This window comes from Phodopus roborovskii, unplaced genomic scaffold (assembly GCF_943737965.1).
Source record: "Phodopus roborovskii unplaced genomic scaffold, PHOROB, whole genome shotgun sequence".
Lineage (NCBI taxonomy): Eukaryota > Metazoa > Chordata > Mammalia > Rodentia > Cricetidae > Phodopus > Phodopus roborovskii.
This window is the reverse complement of record NW_026126433.1, coordinates 8602883-8622384: the sequence shown is the minus strand read 5'-3', so window position 1 is coordinate 8622384 and position 19502 is coordinate 8602883. Positions and strand designations below refer to the sequence as shown.

The following is a 19502-nucleotide window of genomic DNA, read 5'->3' as shown; positions in this document are numbered from 1 at the left end:
GATTTAGTCCATTATCATCATGGCAGGGAGCATGGTACAAGAGGAGCTGAGAATTCTACATCCAGATTCACGGATAGCAGTAAGAGACACTAGGCCTGGCTTGAGCTTTGGAAACCCCAAATCCTACCTCCAATGACACACTTCCTACAACAAAGCCACACCCACTAATTCCTGTCAAGTAGCACCAATCCTAATGATGGTACATTTAAATATGTGAGCCTATAGGGGCCAGTTCTATCTGTTTAAACCACCACATCCATCAACAGACAAATGGATAAAGAAAGCATGGCACATATATATGCACAATGGAATTTTACTCAGCCATACAGAAAAAGGAAGACATAAGATCTGCAGAAAAATAGAGCTAGAAATCACTACACTGAGTGAATAAGTCAGATTCAGACAGAAATCTCATCATTTCTCTCATATGAAGATTTTGTTTTTCAGTTTATGTCTGTGGAGTGGTGTGCGTCATGAGTAGAGAGCAGAACGTGAGAAGGAAGACGGTGACTTTAATGAATGGGAGCAGCAGAAGCGGGATGGGGAGAGGAATGGCAGAGTGCACTAGGAGTGGCAAATGAGGAAGAACAAGGAATGACATATTTATATGAAAATGCTACAATGGATCAAGTCTGTTAAGTCCTCATTTTAAAAATTAAGCAAAGGACCCTGGAGAGAAGGCTTGGTGGTTAGGAGGGCTGGTTGCTCTTCCAGAGGACCAGGATTCGGTTCCTAGCACCCACATGGTGGCTCACAACCTGTAACTTCAATTCCAGGGGCTCCAACGCATTCTTCCGACTCCCACAGATGCCAGGCAAGAACATAGATACATGGATACATACATCATACACATAAAATAAACACATGTTAAATAAAAATTTAAGTACAAAGTCACAAAGCTGTTCCCATTTTTTATAATCAAGACAGAAAATTAACACAAAAGCAACAATGGTGAAATTAAAAAATGGACAAAAACGCATAAGGTCAACAAGCACATAAAAGGGAGAGGTTCTTTGAAAGTTTCACCCAACACATTATTGATATTTACTAAGCTTCAATCTTATCTATAAAATGGAAATAATGACAACCTTCCTGAGCACAGTTGTGAACATTAAAAAAAAAAAACTAAGTACAACATAACTACAATTCTTGAAATACGTAGTACACTGTAAATATGTTACATTTTTAAAGTAGTTGATGAAATTTATCATTTCACTACTAATTATTTTCATTAAGAGGAAAGCAGTGTTCTAATCCAACACTGTCCAAGCCAAACAGTTATGAACAGTAAGATGAAGAGAAGCAGTACAACTGTCAGTCAGATGGTATCATCCTATAGACTCCAGGGTAGTTAACCAAGAAATGGTAATAAATGGCTGTTCAGTTTAAACATACAAAAACTGGTAGTAGGCCAGGCATGGGAGTGCATCTCTTTAATTCCAGCACTCAGGAGGCAGAGGCAAACAGATCTTTATGAATTTGAGGTCAGCCTGGTCTACTTAGTGGGTTCCAGACCAGCTAAGCTACACGGTGAGACCCTGTCTAAAAACAAACACACACACACACACACACACACACACACACACACACAAAAGCAATAAACCAGTGACAAAAAGCTGAGCACAATAGCATGCCCTGTAATTCCAGTGGCTAGGGAAGTTGAGGCAAGAGAATTACTTAAGGCTAGGAATACTATACCAGTCAAGGCAACACAGCAAGACTCCAATTAAAATGAAAAAGGTTACAATAAGCCAATGAGAAAGATACATAAGGCTAGAGTATGCCACATCCCTCACAGGCTCACATAATGAATGTTTAGTACATAGCTGCAAGCATTATTTTACAAGGTTCTGTAAACACTAAAAGGTGAGACCTAGCCAGAAGAAGTAGGTCATAGTGAGGCCTCTGTAGTACTTTATCAGTGGTCACTTCCAGGCTTGTTCTCTGCTTCTTGGTTCATTGTGACGTCAGTAACCGTCCTATGCCTCAAGCATCTGCCCCCGTGATGTTATACGTGAGTGCATGGGGCCAAGAAATTATGAGCTGAGTCCTATGAGAGCATGAGCCTAAACAAGAAATCATGAGCTGAGAGCCCTCTGAGACCATGAACATAAACATCTTCTTCCTTAACATGTTGCCATCAGATATTCTGATCACAGCAATGCAAAATATGAGGAAATAAAAGTTTCTCATCTGTGAAAGCAAGAAATTCTTAGTAAAATGCATACTATTCAACCAAAACAAAAAGAAAGAGAAGATTAAACAAATAAGACTATCCAAACCACATTAACTATATTCTGTAATAATCAAGTTGTGGCATGTACTAAACAGAGTCCTCCCCAAATCACGGTCATCTATGTACATTATGAGAAATACAGTATGTAACACTTATTTCAAACCAGTAGTGAAAGACCACTTTCAAAAAATGCTGTAGAATTTTAAAATATATATTGTATCAGAAAACTACTGATGACTATATCCCAAAATATAACATTGTGACTGTGATTACTTAAAATCTGCACAGTACAAAGCTGTAGACTACCTGTAAATGAAAAGAACATCTACTTAAGGCAGCAAACCAAGAAGCCACATAGAAAGGGAAAAAACAGATTTAATTATACAAAACTAAAAAAAAAAAAATCTTCAGATAAACAGACTGAGAAATGCCTGGCAACTTTAATAGACAAAACTTCAGTGTCCCATCGTCAAATTAGAAGGGAAAACAGATTAGAAAAGTAAGTTGGTGTACTGGTTCCCTGGCATGCATGAGACCCTGGGTTAGAGCACCAGCACAACACAAAGCTGGGGTGTGATGGCACACACCTGTTATCCCACCTGTATATAGATGCAGACAGGAAAACCAGAAGCTCAAGGTCTTATTGCTACAGAGTAAGCTATGTGTCAGATGGCTACATGGGCTCCCATGTGAGAACAGAAAAGAGAACAGGATAATGTATTACCAAACACCTTGTAATCCCAGCATTCAGTTGTCACAGCCTGGAGGATGGAGAGTTTGAGGCCAGCCTATTACACTGAGACTATCAAGGAGGGGAGGAGCAGAGAGGGAGCAAAGCACCTCTCCCTCTGGGGGAATTTTCTAAACAGTTGCTGCCTTCTGTTTCCTCTTCAGCCCTGCAGAGGGCACATGCTTCTTGGACCTCACCAATTTCTCCAACTCTTCAGCTTCAGTCCTCGGTGCCAACAATCCATTTTTAGTGTTACCAAATTCAAGATTTCTTTGGCCAAGCTATGGGCCAACTACTCAATCGAGACAGGGTCTTACATGGTCTGAGCTATGACTATGTAGCCAAGGACAAGTTTGAGAAGTCCTAATCCTCCTGCTTCCACCTCCTAAATACCGGGGCTACAGGCAGGCACAACCACACCTGGTTAAATGTGGTGCTTGGACTGAATCCAGATCTTTGTAGAGAGAACTTCACCAGCTGAACTACATCCTCAGCTCCAACGCTGAAAAGTACACAGCTACAATAATTTTGCAATGCTCTTAAAAACAAGACCTGACAGGACTTGTTCAGTGTAAGGGGAAAAAATGCAAACACCTCTACATTCCAAATGTGCAGAGTCAATCCTGAGCTGTGGACACAGCTCAATAGCTCAGCTGCAAGAACCTGTACTGCCATAAATAGTCAATGTGAACTGAAGGGGTTCTCTGGGCTGTAACCACCATTCAACAACAATGGCTTAGAAAAACGCTTTCTACAAGCGCTCTTACAAATTCCTGTACAGGTACAATGTAAAGAAATGAGCAGCCCAGACATTACCTGGTTAAATTCTATCCCACAAGTACCTTTACATACAGATAAGCACACAATGGCAATAATCACAAACCAAAAAAACCCGTTTCTCTTCCTCCATTAGCACTCTAACTGAAAAGGGCCACTGACTGACTTCCCGTGTGTGTATGTGTGTGTGTGTGTGGGGGGGGTGGCGTACAGATCTTAGTTGGCCTCAAAGCAAATTCTCAAAAACTAGAAAAAGAAGAAAAAAAAAAAATCTCCTACTTTTAAAAACTACAAAAAAAAAAAAAAAAGGTCAAATTGCATGCCTCTTCTACCAGGAGGACCAACTTTCCCTAGAAATCAAACGTACAAGTACACTGTATACATATTTTAAAGAGGGTAAATTACTCACAGAAAACACTCCCAGATTCGACCTTTACTGGAAAATAACACTGCTAGGAGGAATAGTGCTCTTTCAAAAAAGCTAATGAAAAGAAACTTTTTCTTTGGGGGGTAGTTTTTGTTTTTGAAACAAAAATGTCACGTAACCCAGGCTGGTCCCAAATGCACTACGTAACCAAGGACAACCTCACTCTTCTGATACTCCGAAATGGTGAGTTACAGTGTCCACACTGCAGGGTTATGCAGCAGCACTGGGGTCCTACCTATGCACACTAGGCAAGAACTCCACCAACTGAGTAGTAAATCTCCAGCCCAAAAAACATTTCTCAAATGCAAACCCTCCTTTATTAGACAATATAAGGGAAGGGGAGTCTACTTTCTAATTATGCATGGGACTTATTATCCTACTTATTTATCAACTATGTTTGCCAGTGAGTCATTTTAGTCTCATCAGTGTTAATAAGCAGCTGGCTGTAATATAATCACCAGTTTAGATTATTGTTAATAAACACATAATCTTAATGGCTGACTCAGAGAACAGAAAATGGTACAGTTTAGATCACTGAGGCTGTCCTTAGAGGAGGCTTGGTGAAAAAGTGCTATTAGGACATTTCTATTGATTACAAAGCACTGAAGACTTGCAATTATATGTGTTTTTCTTTAGTAAAATCTCTTAAATTTTAAAAGGTAATATTAATTAGAATGTCTTCAAGAATTTTTAAACAGACAAATCACATATCCGTTTTCTTTTTAAAATAATTGGAGCAAAAAATAAAGAAAAGCGCTACAGAATACCTGTGTTTCTAGAGTTCAACACACTGACTTCTTTCCAAAGAAATTTTGGAAATCATGTATATAATGTGTCTATTAACACACTGTCAAATTAATAAAAATATGGAGAAAATGAAAAAGCATTAATTCCTTGGTCTTTTACCGAGTCACTGGAGGCTAAGTATAGTAAGTAAAATACTAAAAACAAGAGCTAAACAACCAAAATCTGAGAGACAAAGGAGACAAAAGGTATATAGTATAGAAAATTATATAGATTATAATTTTCATCTTTTGTGTAAGTAATCAATAAATACTATCTAAAGATACATAATTACAACTTTTTTGAGATGTATTTCTGTTTATGTACATGTGTGTGTATCACATGCATGGTGTGCCACAGTGGCCAGAAGAGGCTACTGGGTCCCACGGAACTAGAGTTACACAAAGTTGTGAACCACCTGATGCAGGTACTTCAAACCCAATTTGGGTCCTCTAGAAGAACAGCAAGTGCTCTTAGTGGCTGATAAATAAATGCAACTTTTAGAACAATAAATACAGCCTTCAGAAGAACCACAAGTTAACCATCAACGGTACAGCCTGTGGAGACTGGAGAGTGAAAAGACACTTCATTTTATATCTGTACACATGTACTTTCCTAGTAAGACAAACTCTAGTTTGTCAATCTATCAATAATCAGTTTCTTTAAAATCTGCCATACTTCATCCTCTGCACCTAAGAGCCATGGCCTGTCGCCTTTGAAAATGAAACACACTTTAAAGCAGTGGTTCTCACCTGCTTTAAGGAGAGGTCAAACAACCCTTTCACAGAAGCCATCTAAGACCATTGATCAGGAAACACAGATATTTACATTATAACTCTTAACAATAGCAAAATTACAGTTATGAAGTATCAATAAAAATAATTTTGTGGTTGGGGGGGTCACCACAACATGTGGAGCTGTATTAAAGGATCACAGCAATAGGAGGGTTGAGAACCAGCGTTCTAAAGTAAAATATCTCTCAAATCATCTCAAAATTGTGTGATTTGTCCTGGAAGGGGGGGTCTGTGGCTCTTTCAACCTTACAGTTTGTTCAAGTCAGACCATGAAACAAAATGGGTAAAGCAGTTATGACAACTACCAACTTTTTTAAAAACTCAAAGAAAAAAATAACACAAATGTGTTTGGGGAACTGTTTTAAAGTCAAAACCTATCTTGTCCATGTTTTAAGTAACAACAACAGTGTCTACTGTAAGTCCTACAAATTAGTCCTGAAATCAGTCGATGTCACAGAGGCTGGCCTTTAAGAGTCTAAGGCCTTTCGTGTGAAAGCATTAAGACATGTGGAGCATTAAGACAGGGAGCTCTAGTTCTCTTTGAAATGAAAACAAGAAAGCAATTTGAAGGTCTGCTATCTTCACTGATCCCCTCAGGAATGTAAAAGCACGCACAGCACTTTTAACCTTCTGGTACTCCAAGTTTTTAAAAGCAATTTATTTCTGCCTAGACAAGCAGCTGGGTTTTTTGTTAATCCCTACTCTCCAGTCTCTATGCTCATGCTAGCCTTTCACCTCACTAGTGCTCCTAAATGATCTCAAGCCACAAACCGAATTTAAAGGAAGGGAACTTTGCGGTAAGGCATGATAGAGAATTATTTGACGAAATTATCTCAGAACTGGTTTACTTTCGGCAGCCACATTAGTTTAAACGTCTGGTGACTGAGTGGGTGAAGATCACAGGAGTTAAAGCTGTCTTCTCACTTTTCCATATCCCGCCCTAACTAAGGGCTTCCGAAGTGTGGATCAGCACATTTGCCACTTAATTCTGACCGTACCTAAGGAGCCAGTGCACATCCTTAAAAAACAAAAACAAAAATAAAACAAAAAAACACCATCTACTTTAGTATTAAGTTTAACTGCTATACTGGCTATATGACCCTAGTCCAGACTCACTTCAAGAACTCTCCCACGGAGAAGGGCAGATACAAATCAGACTTAGAAAATCGGAGGCTTCAGGCCTGTCGGTAAAAGAGCTAGCTAACAGGAGCAGTCCAGGCTTCCGAAGCCACAGAAGCACCCTCAAAATCCTCGATCCACCCAGTTCGAAACAGTTGCAAATCTCAGTCATCTGATTTGTTCTCCCCTCCCGGTGCACCTACTCTTCTCCACCGACTCCTTGGCGACCTACACTCATTCGTCCCGGGTGTCACCAACCGCGACCCTCGCCGCCCCCACGATGGCTCGGGCTCCGCCACCAAGACCCTAGCCCGCCAACTCGGGCCGAGCCCGCCCACGCCCCGCGCGGTCACTCACCCGCGGTAGTAGGCTTTCACCCGGACCTGGTGGGAATGGTCCCCGCCGCTGCCGCCCGCGACCGTGTGGGACATAGTGCTGCTGTCCCTCTGGGTCGGCATCTCCTCCCTCCCCCGCCTCGCTGCCGGAGGCCGGGGGCGCCGGGGCAGTGCCGGGCGCCGCGAGGGACTTGGCCGCCCGAGTGTGTCGGGAAGCCGTGGCCGCCTGCCTCGCCGACCTGCCCGCCTTGCCCGCGGCGCTGAGCGAAGGGTCGCCTCGCCGCCACAGCCCGAACCCCGACGCTCCTCCCGCCGCGCTGCACAACACGCCTCCCGCCGCGGCTCCTCCCACCACGCTGGCTCCCAAAGCCGCACACCGCGGCAGGGCGGGCGCAGGAGCTGCGGAGCCCCGGCGTCCTCATTCTCACCGAGGAGGATAGGGTGGCAGAGGGAACGGGATCTGCCGGTCTACCACCAGACTCTCTGAAATTTGGGAAATCTTGGAAATTTACATTTAAAATTCTAAAATTCAGCTTTTAAACGGAAATTTTCCGAAGAAAAATCTGTAAGGCACACACATCCTTAAAGTTGATCCCCCTATTCTTGTACTTGGTCGCGTCCAAGACTAGCCTGCTATGCTTCCTGGATGGATTTGCTGCGCGGGTTTCTGGGATTTGGAGTCCCGGTGGGATTCTGGGACCTGCTTCTTAAGTATGGGGAGCTGCGTTTTTTCTGCCTCTATCTCGTGCTTCCTGGGATTCTAGGCATGGACGTCCTGAAAACAGCTCGAGTATCTGAGGGCACTGGAAACTTGGCTTCCTCGCGATTTAGATTCTGTTTTCAGGTAAATTCTCCATGCCAATTTCATGGATCACTGAAATTAAACAGTGCTATTTGGGGGAACAAGATTTGATTTTTTTCTTTTTACCCCCGAAACGGTGTCTCTGTATATCCCTGGCAGTTCTAGAACTCGCTCTGTAGACCAGGCTGCCTTCGAACTCACAGAGATCCACCTGCCTCTGCCTCCCAAATAGAGAGATTAAAGGCATGTAATATAGGTAGCAAAAGCATTAATGAATGTAACGAAAGAAGACACTGAACTGGGATATATCATAAAAGAGATTTCTTCAGGGCCCCCATACCCAGGCCCCCTGCATACTGCCATTCTATGGAACCAAGTGCCCAGTGAATACTCAACTAGTTTCTCAGTTCATTAGCTTTTGTTACTGACACTAGCTAACAGAACTAAAAATAATTACTTTCAGACTTCTTCATATATTGACTGTGTCACTTAACTTACACTTAAGATAGCTTGAATCCAGCTACCCACTCAGCCCAGATAGCAACATATGCAGAGTTGACATAATCAAAGATGTGGCTCTTTTTATAGTCACAAATTACACTTGGGTGCTTAACTCATCAGAGCTACTATATGTGACACTTAACTTGGATTGTCATCAGCCAACAGTCACAAATTTGGAGCATATGAAAGTTCCTACTAAATAGCATAGCTTTTGACAATTAGAGAGACCTGCATCATCATATTAAATATGAACCGATTGCTATCCACTATAAATTATAGCTAGAACAAGATGGTCAATTTTAAAATTATTTTTTTATGTGTGTGCACATGTGTGCCTGGTTCCTGCAGAGACCAGAAGAGGGTGTCAGATCCCCTGGAACTGGAGCTACAGATGGTGACCTGTGTTGGGCGCTGGGAATTCAACCCATGTGCCTAGGAAGATAGTCAGTGCCTATAACTACAGAGCTATCTCTTCAGCCCACGATGGTCAAATTTTAATTGGATTACTGAAAATTTTTTTATGCTTTGTGATAAATTTGGAATTATATAATGCTCTAGAAAAGTTTACTGTGACATATAAGGAGTAAATATAAAGAAATAGGTAATTCACAGAATTTTTTTTAAATCCTTAGTCCTTAGAACTTTTGAAAAATCTGTCATTGATGGCCTCATAACATGGTTTTAGGTGGCCGTTGTTAGCTGGGTGGTGGTAGTGCATGCCTTTAATCCCAGCACTCGAGAGGCAGAGGCAAGCTGATTTCTGTGAATTCAAGGTCAGCCTGATCTACAGAGCAAGTTCCAGGACAGCCAGAGCTATTAAACAGAGAAAACTTATCTTGGGAGGGTGAGGAGAAAGTGACCATTGATACCCAAGCACTTTTAGTACTTACTGTGTTAGCTATATGAATCAGCAACTATAATTCATATAAGTACCATCATACACACAAAAAAATCCCTTTTTAAAAGATGATAACTTAAAAAACAATTGATGGAGATGTAATTCTATAAATATATTTCTCTTACGGTTAATGAATAAAGTACTATTGGCAAGATAGGTGGGACTGGGAGACAAAAAGGATTCTGTGAGATGTAGTAGGGAGGAGAGTCAAGATGTAGGGACTTGAGAGGAAGAGGTCTAGACTCTCTCTCTGGTAAGATAAGACCACATGGAAATACTTAGATTGATAGAAATGGGTTAATATTTATGACAGAGATAGCCAATAAGAAATGCTAGTAACAGGCCAACAGCTTTATATCTAATACAGAGTCTCTGTGTGTTATTTGGGACTGACGCGGCAGTGGGACCAAGCTGGCGGGAAAACAGCTCATAACAAACAATCATTACAGAGGTTCAAGAAAAGGCTCAGTGGTTAAGAGTATTCACTGCTCTTCTAGAGGACCTGAGGTTTGAATCCCAGAACTCATTTGGCAGCTATGGTCTTATAACTCCAGTTCCAAGGGATCTGATGCCTTTCGGTCTTTGTGGATACTAAGAACAAACATGGTGCACAAACATGCATGCAGACAAAACAGATACATACATAAAATAAAATTAAACTTTAAGAAATTATTAAGTTGGTTTTATTGGGCACATGTGCAGATCATAGGACAGCTTTTAGAGGAGCTGGCTCTCTCTTCCCATCATATGTGTCTTGGGGATTAAACTTGGGTTGCCAACCTCAACAGCAGTTGTCCATGCCAGTTTAGCTATCTTGCCTGCCTAATAGAACAAGTGCCTTATGCCTGGGGACCTAGCTACTGCAGAGGATGAGATAGAAAGATTATTTGAAACCACAAGTTCAAGACCAACTTAAAGAACATGGAGATGAGGGAAAAAGAGGTGGAGACTAGGAGGAGCATGGGTGGTGGGGGGATGGATGCTTCTGTGGTGATGATCACGCACAGTAACATTCAAATTTTGAAATTTTACTGAGCTATACTTTACACACCTTACAAATAAATCAAGGTCAAAATAAAAGTTCAAGATGACAAAGTCCCATTTGTGGTAAGTCCTGGTGTCATGTGGATGATAACCAGCCACCAGATATGGAACCAGGCAATAGATAGATCCAATCTGTTAACATTCCTCCATCTCTAAGCCATTCTTAAAGAAAACCTTAAGTAGGCTATCCTCACAGTAGTCCAGGAGGGCAACCATGCTATCTGGATTCGTGTTTTCACCAATTCAAAAACCAAAGGATAGTTACTGGAATCATAAGGATAGTTTACTGTGCAGCCCCTTTGATCTCCTGTAACCTTGGTTGTACTTTCTGTAGCCTCCTTAGTGTAACTAGTCTCTCTTAAGTGATAGTTCACAGTATTAACATACTGTGCTTTCGGTTCTATGCCCTCCACTTCAACAGAAGTGTTTCCACCAATGAGTGAGTCATCGACATTACCCTCTGTTCAACTGGCCTTTCCCCCCCCACCACCACCACCAGGCACAGCCTGTCCGTGATTTCCCAGATCTTGTAGATGACACAGTATAGCTCATCACGACTGATGAGGCCCCGGTACATGATAATGGTGGTGGCTGGGGACAGGGGGCTAATCTTTGCTCCTCAACCTCATATCTGAACTGTAGTAACTTTAAAAACAAGGAAACCAAGCTGGATATGCTGGCACATACCTGTAATCCTAGCACCTGTGAGTAGGAACCACATAAACAATAATAAGGCATCCTCAGCCACACAGTGAGCTCCAGGCCAGCCTACGGCACATATGGAGGCCATGTGACAGAGCTTGGGTGGAGGTTTTTTTGTTTTTGTTTTTGTTTTTGTTTTTGTAAACTGGGGGAAAGTGAATGGGAAAAGGGGGGAAGAGAGAGGAGAGACTGGACTCTGGAGCTCGGAATGGCAGAAGAGAAGAGAGAGGCAGAGAGAGAGACAGAGACATAGAGAGACAGAGAGAGAGGAAGGAACAGACGGATATAGAGAAAGAGAAACTGGGAGGTGGGCAGGACTCTTTTAAAAGGGAATATAGTGAATGTGCACAGGTGGTGCTCTTAGTGGCTGTAGCTAAGAGTATACCCTATCAGAACCCCAAGAGCAAGCCAGTAATGGGCCATATAGTATGTATGTAGGGACCATGGACCCTAGTATGTACTCCCACCATAGCTGGAACCACAGATACTAACATGTCCTCTGGGAACAAGATTGACCATGGACATCTTTGGAGGATGCCCAATTCAGAAAATGAACAATTCTCCGTCTTAGGCATCCTGTCATTGCTCAGAGCCCGGGTTGTGGGGAAACAGGGCTAGCCAAAGAACCTGAGCAGAGACAAGGAAACACACTTTGTCCCTGTAACCAGAACCAAAGAAATGCACCCTGACCCTGAAAGAATGGCTGCCAGGGTGGCAGAGAACAGCCAGAGGCTGAACAGGCACAGGGTTTACATAGGACTTCTTAGGGGCGGAGTTTTTCCAGGGAGGTTTCCAGGGTGGGGATTGGTCAGATTTCAATCCCTGATGACTAGATCTCCTGCTCAGGGATTGGTTAGTTTTCTGCACAGGTTTAGGGTCAGATTTGGCTCAGGTTGCAGGGCCAAAGTGTGTTTCTTTGTCTGCTCAGAGTGTGTTTCTTTGGCTGGTCCTTTTTCCCTACAGACAAGGTTTTAGGGGGAAAAGCACACGTGAGCTGGAGGTTGCTGCACACCCTGAGGGCCCTACTTGGCAACGTGCTCCCGGTCTTCGTCAGTCTTCTCCCACATTCTGCATCTCTAGTGCCTCCTCTTCCCACCACGCACGTGCCACTCCATTCCTCCCACCTCTCCATCGCATAATAGTTGCTTGTCGAAGTGACATTGCAAACTTCAGTGTGTCACACTATATATGTGTGTGTGTGTGTGTGTGTGTGTGTGTGTGTGTGTGTGTGTGCGTGCTATAAATAACTTTACATGCAAATATTCATTGCACCGAGTCATTGGTCTAGTTCAAGGTTTCTGGTTTCTGAATACCATCAATGACCATCACCGAGACCCATCTTGGGTATAATGCTGTTGCCCGAGTCAGGACAATCTTGGCTAGGCAGGACGACAGAAGCAGGAATCTTACGAGCTCCAGACTCAAACACCTTCCTGTCCTTGGTACTGGATGCCCTGAGGCTCACGGGGCACCACCACTGTATTGTGCTTGCAGCTTGCAGGCCACTACGAGGCGGTGTGCCATACCCTTCGCTCCAATGCCTCCAGTTTTGCCATTCTGCACCAAGTACTCGGCGCTGCTCCGTCATCTTTCCTTCCAATTTTATTAGTGCACTTTATAAAAGCATCCTCCCATAAGATCTGCCCTTTCCGGTTGTTGCAGCAATGCTTCAGGCTCTGCAGACTACTCCTCTGTGGCAGCAGCCCCTTTTGGAGCCTCGGGTCTCTTAGGCCTTCAGGACTGCTCCTCAGTACCTCAGTGGTTGCTGCAGACATCTTGGATCTGTCCTCGGTTTAACATAGAAGTTTAAGTTCATGACTTGAGATTGCTCTTGAGTTTCCTAATATAAATGCTCATAGCAAAGGAAATATTCTGAACGCTTCAGCTGTACCCATACATTTTGGTATATTTTCATTTTTATCCATCTCACAGTATTTCCTTGTTTTCTTCTCTTTAGGGGAATGTTTAACCTTCACTTTTGTGACCATGCCAAAGTTCCTTCTGATGCTGGTGTCTAATTGCATCCTACTGTGGTCAAAGGACATGCTTTTAGTTACTTCAACCCTTTCAGCTTTATTGCAGCTTGTTTTATAGGCAGCATGAGGTCTATCTGGGGGGATTATTCCCTGTACTTGACAAGAATGTGTATTCAGCTGTTGAGTGGTGGACTTTTCTACACGCCCAACCTACTGAAGTGTTTTTTGTTAATGCCCTGGGACAAAAATTGTTCTACACAATTATTTATGATTTCCCCCTTCCCTCCTCTCCCCTCCCCTCCCCTCCTCTCTCCTCCCCTCTCCTTCCCTCTCCTCCTGTTTTCTTCCAGGGCTTTGCTATGTGGCCCACGTTGACCTTCACACTTAGCTTTCCAAGGGTGTGTAATACAACCATGAAACACCAGGATTACTTTTCATTTGTTTATACTTTTCTCTGTGGTTGTGGGGAGAATGTCCATAGGGTTTCCTTCACAAGGTTCTAAGTAGATAATGTAATGTACAAACAGATAAATGGAACACAGTAATATAATTTTCAGTAACAAACTACTAGAAAATATTGAAAATACTGAGGCAACTCTTTTGTTGTTGTTGCCAACCTCTTTAATTAAAGAAAATAAGAGTCAGTAGAAGAGAGTTTTATGTTCCTTGGTTGTTTGGTTTTGAGACACTGTCTCACTATGTAATCTCAGCTGACCTGAAACTTACTATGTAGACCAGGCTGGCCTCAAATTCACAGAGATTCACCTGCCTCTGCCTCCCAAGTATAGGCATTAAAGGCATGGACCACTGGGCCCAGCAGTAGAAGAGTTAAAAGGACCTGGTCTAACCTGAATCATATCTTAAGGTTATGATTAGCTTATCCTTATTAAGGATAAAGATTATAAGGATAATCGTATCTTAAGAAACCTTCCTTTTTTTTTTTTTTTTTTTTTTTTTTTTTTTTTTTTTAACACAGAGTTACTTTCAAGAAGATTACTCATCCCCGATGGACTTTTGTATTTAGTCTGAATTAGCCCTACCAGTGAGCCCTTCAGCTGGGATCAAATATGGAAGTGTGTTTGTTTGCCCTTCATATAGTCAGGAAAATTTGCCACTTAATCTTCAATGTCTGTTTCTCATTTTTCTGTTGCCTAAATTTATAATGATCTTTAGTAATATCCCCAGCTAGAGACACAGTGCAGTGGCAGGGTCCTTGGCTGGCTGTGTGAGGCCGTACATTCATTTCCGTGCACTGAAGGAAGAAATCAATACCCTCGATGTTGCACAAGCCTGCCACTCTCTGTGGTTTCATTGAACCTGTGACAACACCATTAAAAGAAGAAAAAACTATTCCGACTGGAAATCCTGGTCATTTGAGGGCTTTGTTGCCTTTTAGAGACAAGCATTGGTTGTTGGGCTCAGTTATACTTTCCTCTGGCTGAGTGTAATACCTGTAATAAGAGAAAATCAAATTCGTGCTAAAAATCCGTAGACTTAAGAGACTTAAAAATATTATTTGCAAATGTTCTCTCATTTTATAGTCATCAGATTGCTTGTCCCATTGGGGAGTGAGGAAATAGTCTGCTTGGAGACTGGTGAATGAGAGATACACAGATTCTATGTGGTTGTGCTTTAACATCACATTGTGTTACTTAAGCTTTGCATATGGTGGTTGGGTGTGTGTGAATAACTGTATATGCATGTTTGTCAAGTGTATGTAGACTGCAGAAGCCAACCGTGGGTGTCTTTGCTCACTCAGGAACTATGCACTTGGTTTTTTGAGACAAGATCTCTCATTGGAACTTGGGCTAAACTGTTTGGTCAGTAAGCCCAAAGAGCTACCTCTATCTCCAACTTCCCAGCCCTGGGATTCTAAGTGTAAGCCACCACACCTGGATTCTAGAGGCTGATCGAAGGTTCTTATGCCTGTCAGTAAGCACCATGTGAGCTAAGGGCTGAATTCAGGAGAGAAGACTGCTCAGACATGGGTTAAGCCAATAGAAAGTCTTTATTAGTCAGCCAGTAACTACACTCACTAGGTATATGGGATACCAGTGTGGTACTGAATAGAACTTTTTTTTTTCCAAGACAGGATTCTCTGTGTAGCCTTGGCTGTTCTGTAACTCAGTCTATAGACAAGTCTGGCCTCAGACTCACAGAGATCCATCTGCTTCTGCCTCCCAAGTGTTGGGATCAAAGACTGCTACTACCAGGCTCAGATTTTAAGCACACAAACACATACAAACAAAAAAACATGTCCTGGATGACATACTTCGCTTAACAAGAACAGTTAATTAGCCAGAAGCAGAATTACAGAAGCAAAGATAGTACATTTTGAGACTTTTCCAGAACTATGGACCTTGTTGGATTAGGCCTTTGATTTAGTTTTGGCAGGTGGTGCTGTCTATGTACTGAGTTTTACAGCCTGAATGGCACTTCCATCATGGAGTCAGTGGTGCTAAGACCTGTGGCTCTGTAACACTAACTTTAAAAGAAAAAGTCATACTTGGGAAGCAGAGGCAGGAAGATCTCTGTGAGTTTGAGACCAGCCTAGTCACATAGGAAGTTGTAGGACAGCCAGGGCCACATAGAGAGACCCTGTCTCAAAACAAGCAAACAAGCAAAAGTCATGAGCAAAACTGACCAAGACTCTTTACTGGAGTCTGATAATTAGGCTAAGGCATTTAATTTTTATTCTGTTGATTAATCTTTTCAAATTAGTATAGATCGCTAACAAGGTCACTTCAACTTTCTTGTCTCTTTTTTTTGATTCTCCAATACCCTGAGACCCCTTCCCTACTCTACTGACATTACCAACTTCATCTCAGGTTATTTCTGGGTTATCCCTTCATGCCAGCCACACAGACTAATTTACAAATGGTTTTCCAATCTCCTGGCCCCCACACACTAATTATTATATAGCATTCAAGCTATTTTTTGAAATAGAATTACTTTATTTTTATGTAATATTAAAAATAGTTTATTTCTTGATAGTCATAAAAATAAAGTTAATTTATCCATACCAAAACACACATGCATGGACAAACATATATATACACACACATAAAATAAACATAATATCTAGTAAAAAATCATAATGAATAGCTAATGAAGACTACCAAATACTCAATGTGGTCTAAGAAAGCCTGACTAATTACCTTTTGTAGGCACTAATGCACTCTCTTCTTTGTCAAGCAAATTATAGTCCAGAGGTGCAATCAGGACACCAGCTAATCAAAAGAAAAATGCAAAGTAGTACCCATTACTAACAATAAGCAAGAACAATACTTATAGTGGCATTTATCTTCTTTGAGAACCAAATAGCACATTGTTTCCAGTTAGACTAAATGAACAGAGTTGACTCTACAAATGACATGTTGGATCTGGAGAAACTGTTCAGTAGTTAGGAGTATTTGTTGCTCCTACAGAGGTCCCAAATTCAATTCCCAGTATCCGCCTTTGTTAAGTCACAACATCCAGCTTCCAGGGATCTGACACTCTCTTGTAGACTTGGAGACACGGTATGTATGCACTTATACTCACACCCAAACACAACTCACACAGTTAAAAATAAGAAATGTAGATAACATTATTAAAGAGCTTCTGTCAAAGTACAGAAATTTCTTCGAAAGTTCTTTCTTTTCATTTGAATTGGAGTACTGGAAACTGAACTTGGGGCCTTTCACATTTTAAACCAACACTGAACAGATAAACTACAATGTCAGAGCCCATAGATGTCTCAGTGCTTAATATTGTTTAATGATATCTACACAAGTATGCTGGGACTAACAGTTAACCTTAAAATATAAATTACTTCCAATTTAGAGAAGCAGAGCCTTTAAAAATGGCAAATTGCACTGAAAATGTAAACACATTGTAATAATGTCTGTGAACTGACAGCATCTGCCCAGCCCACCGTGGCCTCCTCAGGGAACCAGTTCTCTCCCTGACAAAACTCTGAAGCCACCTTGACTTGCTTTTTTGGACCCCAGCACTTTCCTATTGATTTTCTTCTGATCTTGAGTAGAACTAAACCATACCCTATTTGGGGCCACAAATAAGTCAGGGGAAGATGGAGCAGCCGGTCTGGAATGATCGCTGTCTGTCTGTCACATCTGCATTGCCCGTGGAAGAGCACTGGTAGAAAAAGCCACCAAGTTCATCAGCATACTCTTCTGTTCACCCCATGACTCAATCATGTGACTGCTACTGAATGGCTTTCTACTCCAGAAAATAACCGTCTAGGAGCAAGCCTATAATTAAAGCAACCCAGAGCTCCATACTCAGCCTTTTGAAGCAAACTGCCATTTTCTTTAGGCGCCTCATAGACAGGAATGCCACTTTGTAAAGTCCTGTTCACACTTACAAAAGTACTGGCCCTTCCCATTTGTGGTTGCGTCTAGTCAGCTCCTGGATCCCCCACCCCCACCCCCGTGAGTTAAAAACTGCTTTGCATGTGGAGTGTAACATGAAAAGTAAAAGTCTCAGAGCTGATATTTGGGTTCAGGCTTCAAGCTGAAGATCAGAAAAGCAAAGCAGCTGGCCACTAACTCTTACTTTTATCTCAGACTGAAATGTGATCCCGGCTCCACCAAACCTCTGACTACTGCCTCTTAGCTGGAGAATGGCTGAGAGAATCCTGAGACTTCAGGTCTTCCTATCCTCAGTGTGGCTGGAGAATGAATGCCTGATACTCAAGACCCTGCTCCTATCTTTTGAGTCCTGGGATAAAAGGCATGTAGTCTCAAATGCTGAGACTATCTTTGTGTGAGCTGTTTCTCTTTAGGATTAAATATATTTCTTGTAGCTCAATGTGGCCTTGAACTAACAGAGATCTGTCTACCTTTACCTCCCAAATGGTGGGATTAAAGATCTTGCTTCTTTAGCTTGTGGCTGACTTTGCTTTCTGAATCCTCAGGCAAGCTTTAATCAGTCATAAATCATAAATAACATATAACCACAAAATCAATCTATTTTGAATTGCACTATGAATACTGTGGATGGATACCATTTGGACTACTAAAAGAGAATAAAGTATAGCAGGATCATGAACTTTCAAAGAAAAGAGAAGGCTAACGTCTCCCATAACCAATGTCCATGCTGGACTGGGGACGTAGCTCATTGGTGTTGCTTGCCTAATATACACGAAGTCCTGGGTTGGATCCTCTTTGAGTTTCTTTTTTGGGTTCTTGTGATAAAATACTCTGACAAAATCAATTTAGGAGAGAAAGGGTTTATTCTGGCCCACGGTTTCATTTGGGGGGTGGTTAAGAAAAACCCTAGCAGACAGATAATTCCCCATTGGAACTCCCACCTGCCAAGTTGACAATGGAAACTATCCTTTACAGATCCCCAAGTGTGGCAAGGAAGGCCTGAAATCTCAGCACTTGGGAGGTAGAGGCAAGAGGATCAGAAGTTAAGGTCATCCTTGGCTACATAGGAAATCTGAGGCCATTCTGACTACACAGAACTCAATTTCAAAAGCAAAATGGGATGGGTGGGCAGGAGAGATGGCTCAGTGATTGACAGAACTAGCTGCTCTTGTAGAGGACCCAGGTTTGGTTCTCAGCACTCCCAGCACCCACACCAGGCAGCTCATGACTGCTTGTAATCAAGTGACAACTGTCTATAATCCAGTTCCAGGGCATCCAATGCTTGTGGGCACCTGAATGTACTGGTGTACATACATACATACATGAATCCAGGCACACATACTTACACATAAAATGAAATATTTAAATCCTTATTGAAAAGTGTCATGCTGAAAAATGTAAATAAGACTATAAAGATACACAGAGAGGAAAAATTGAAACACCAAACATGAGTGATGAGACGCTACATACTTGTGAACATGCATGCACACACTCACATGCAGATTCAAACAAGAAAGAGAAGGCATGGGTGAGAATGGTTACTAAAATATGCTTTGTTGGAGATACCTTTATTAGAAACCCCGCTACATATGAAAGATTTATTAGAGGGAATGCACTTGCTTTTCCAGAAGGCCCATGGGATACAGCCTCAACTGAAAGCATCATTTATCCTGCCAGTTCTTGGCATGAAAAATCATTCCATAGCTTCATTGTACAGAACTTGGGGTATCATTTGTGAAGGCACAGTTACTGGAGTGAATAAGCTGGGCCTGTGATATAGGAGGTAAGGCCACTTGGGGGAAGTACATTCAGGTTACCAATTATCCTGCATATGACGATGGATACATACATATGTGTTTACTGATCTGATGGTGGGTTCGCCTAAGTAATTCCTGTTGGTAACGGAAAACCAAAAGTCAAGTGGGAAAACGTTTTCCCATCATTGCTGTGATCTTTTTGAGTACTACTAAACAGCACTGGGTATGTGCAGTTGTCAAGAGAACTA

The 19502-nt window shown here is 42.0% G+C and overlaps 1 protein-coding gene across 1 annotated transcript in view; it reads right to left on the bottom strand.

The window, feature by feature from the left end:
• Prkci (protein kinase C iota) overlaps positions 1 to 7546 on the bottom strand; it is a 58510-nt gene extending 50964 nt beyond the window's left edge. Inside the window, exon 1 of the mRNA XM_051185868.1 lies at positions 7224 to 7546. Coding sequence (XP_051041825.1) covers positions 7224 to 7324 — 101 coding nt within the window. The 5' untranslated portion in view covers positions 7325 to 7546. The remainder of the gene's footprint in view (positions 1 to 7223) is intronic.
• Positions 7547 to 19502: the final 11956 nt, after the last annotated feature.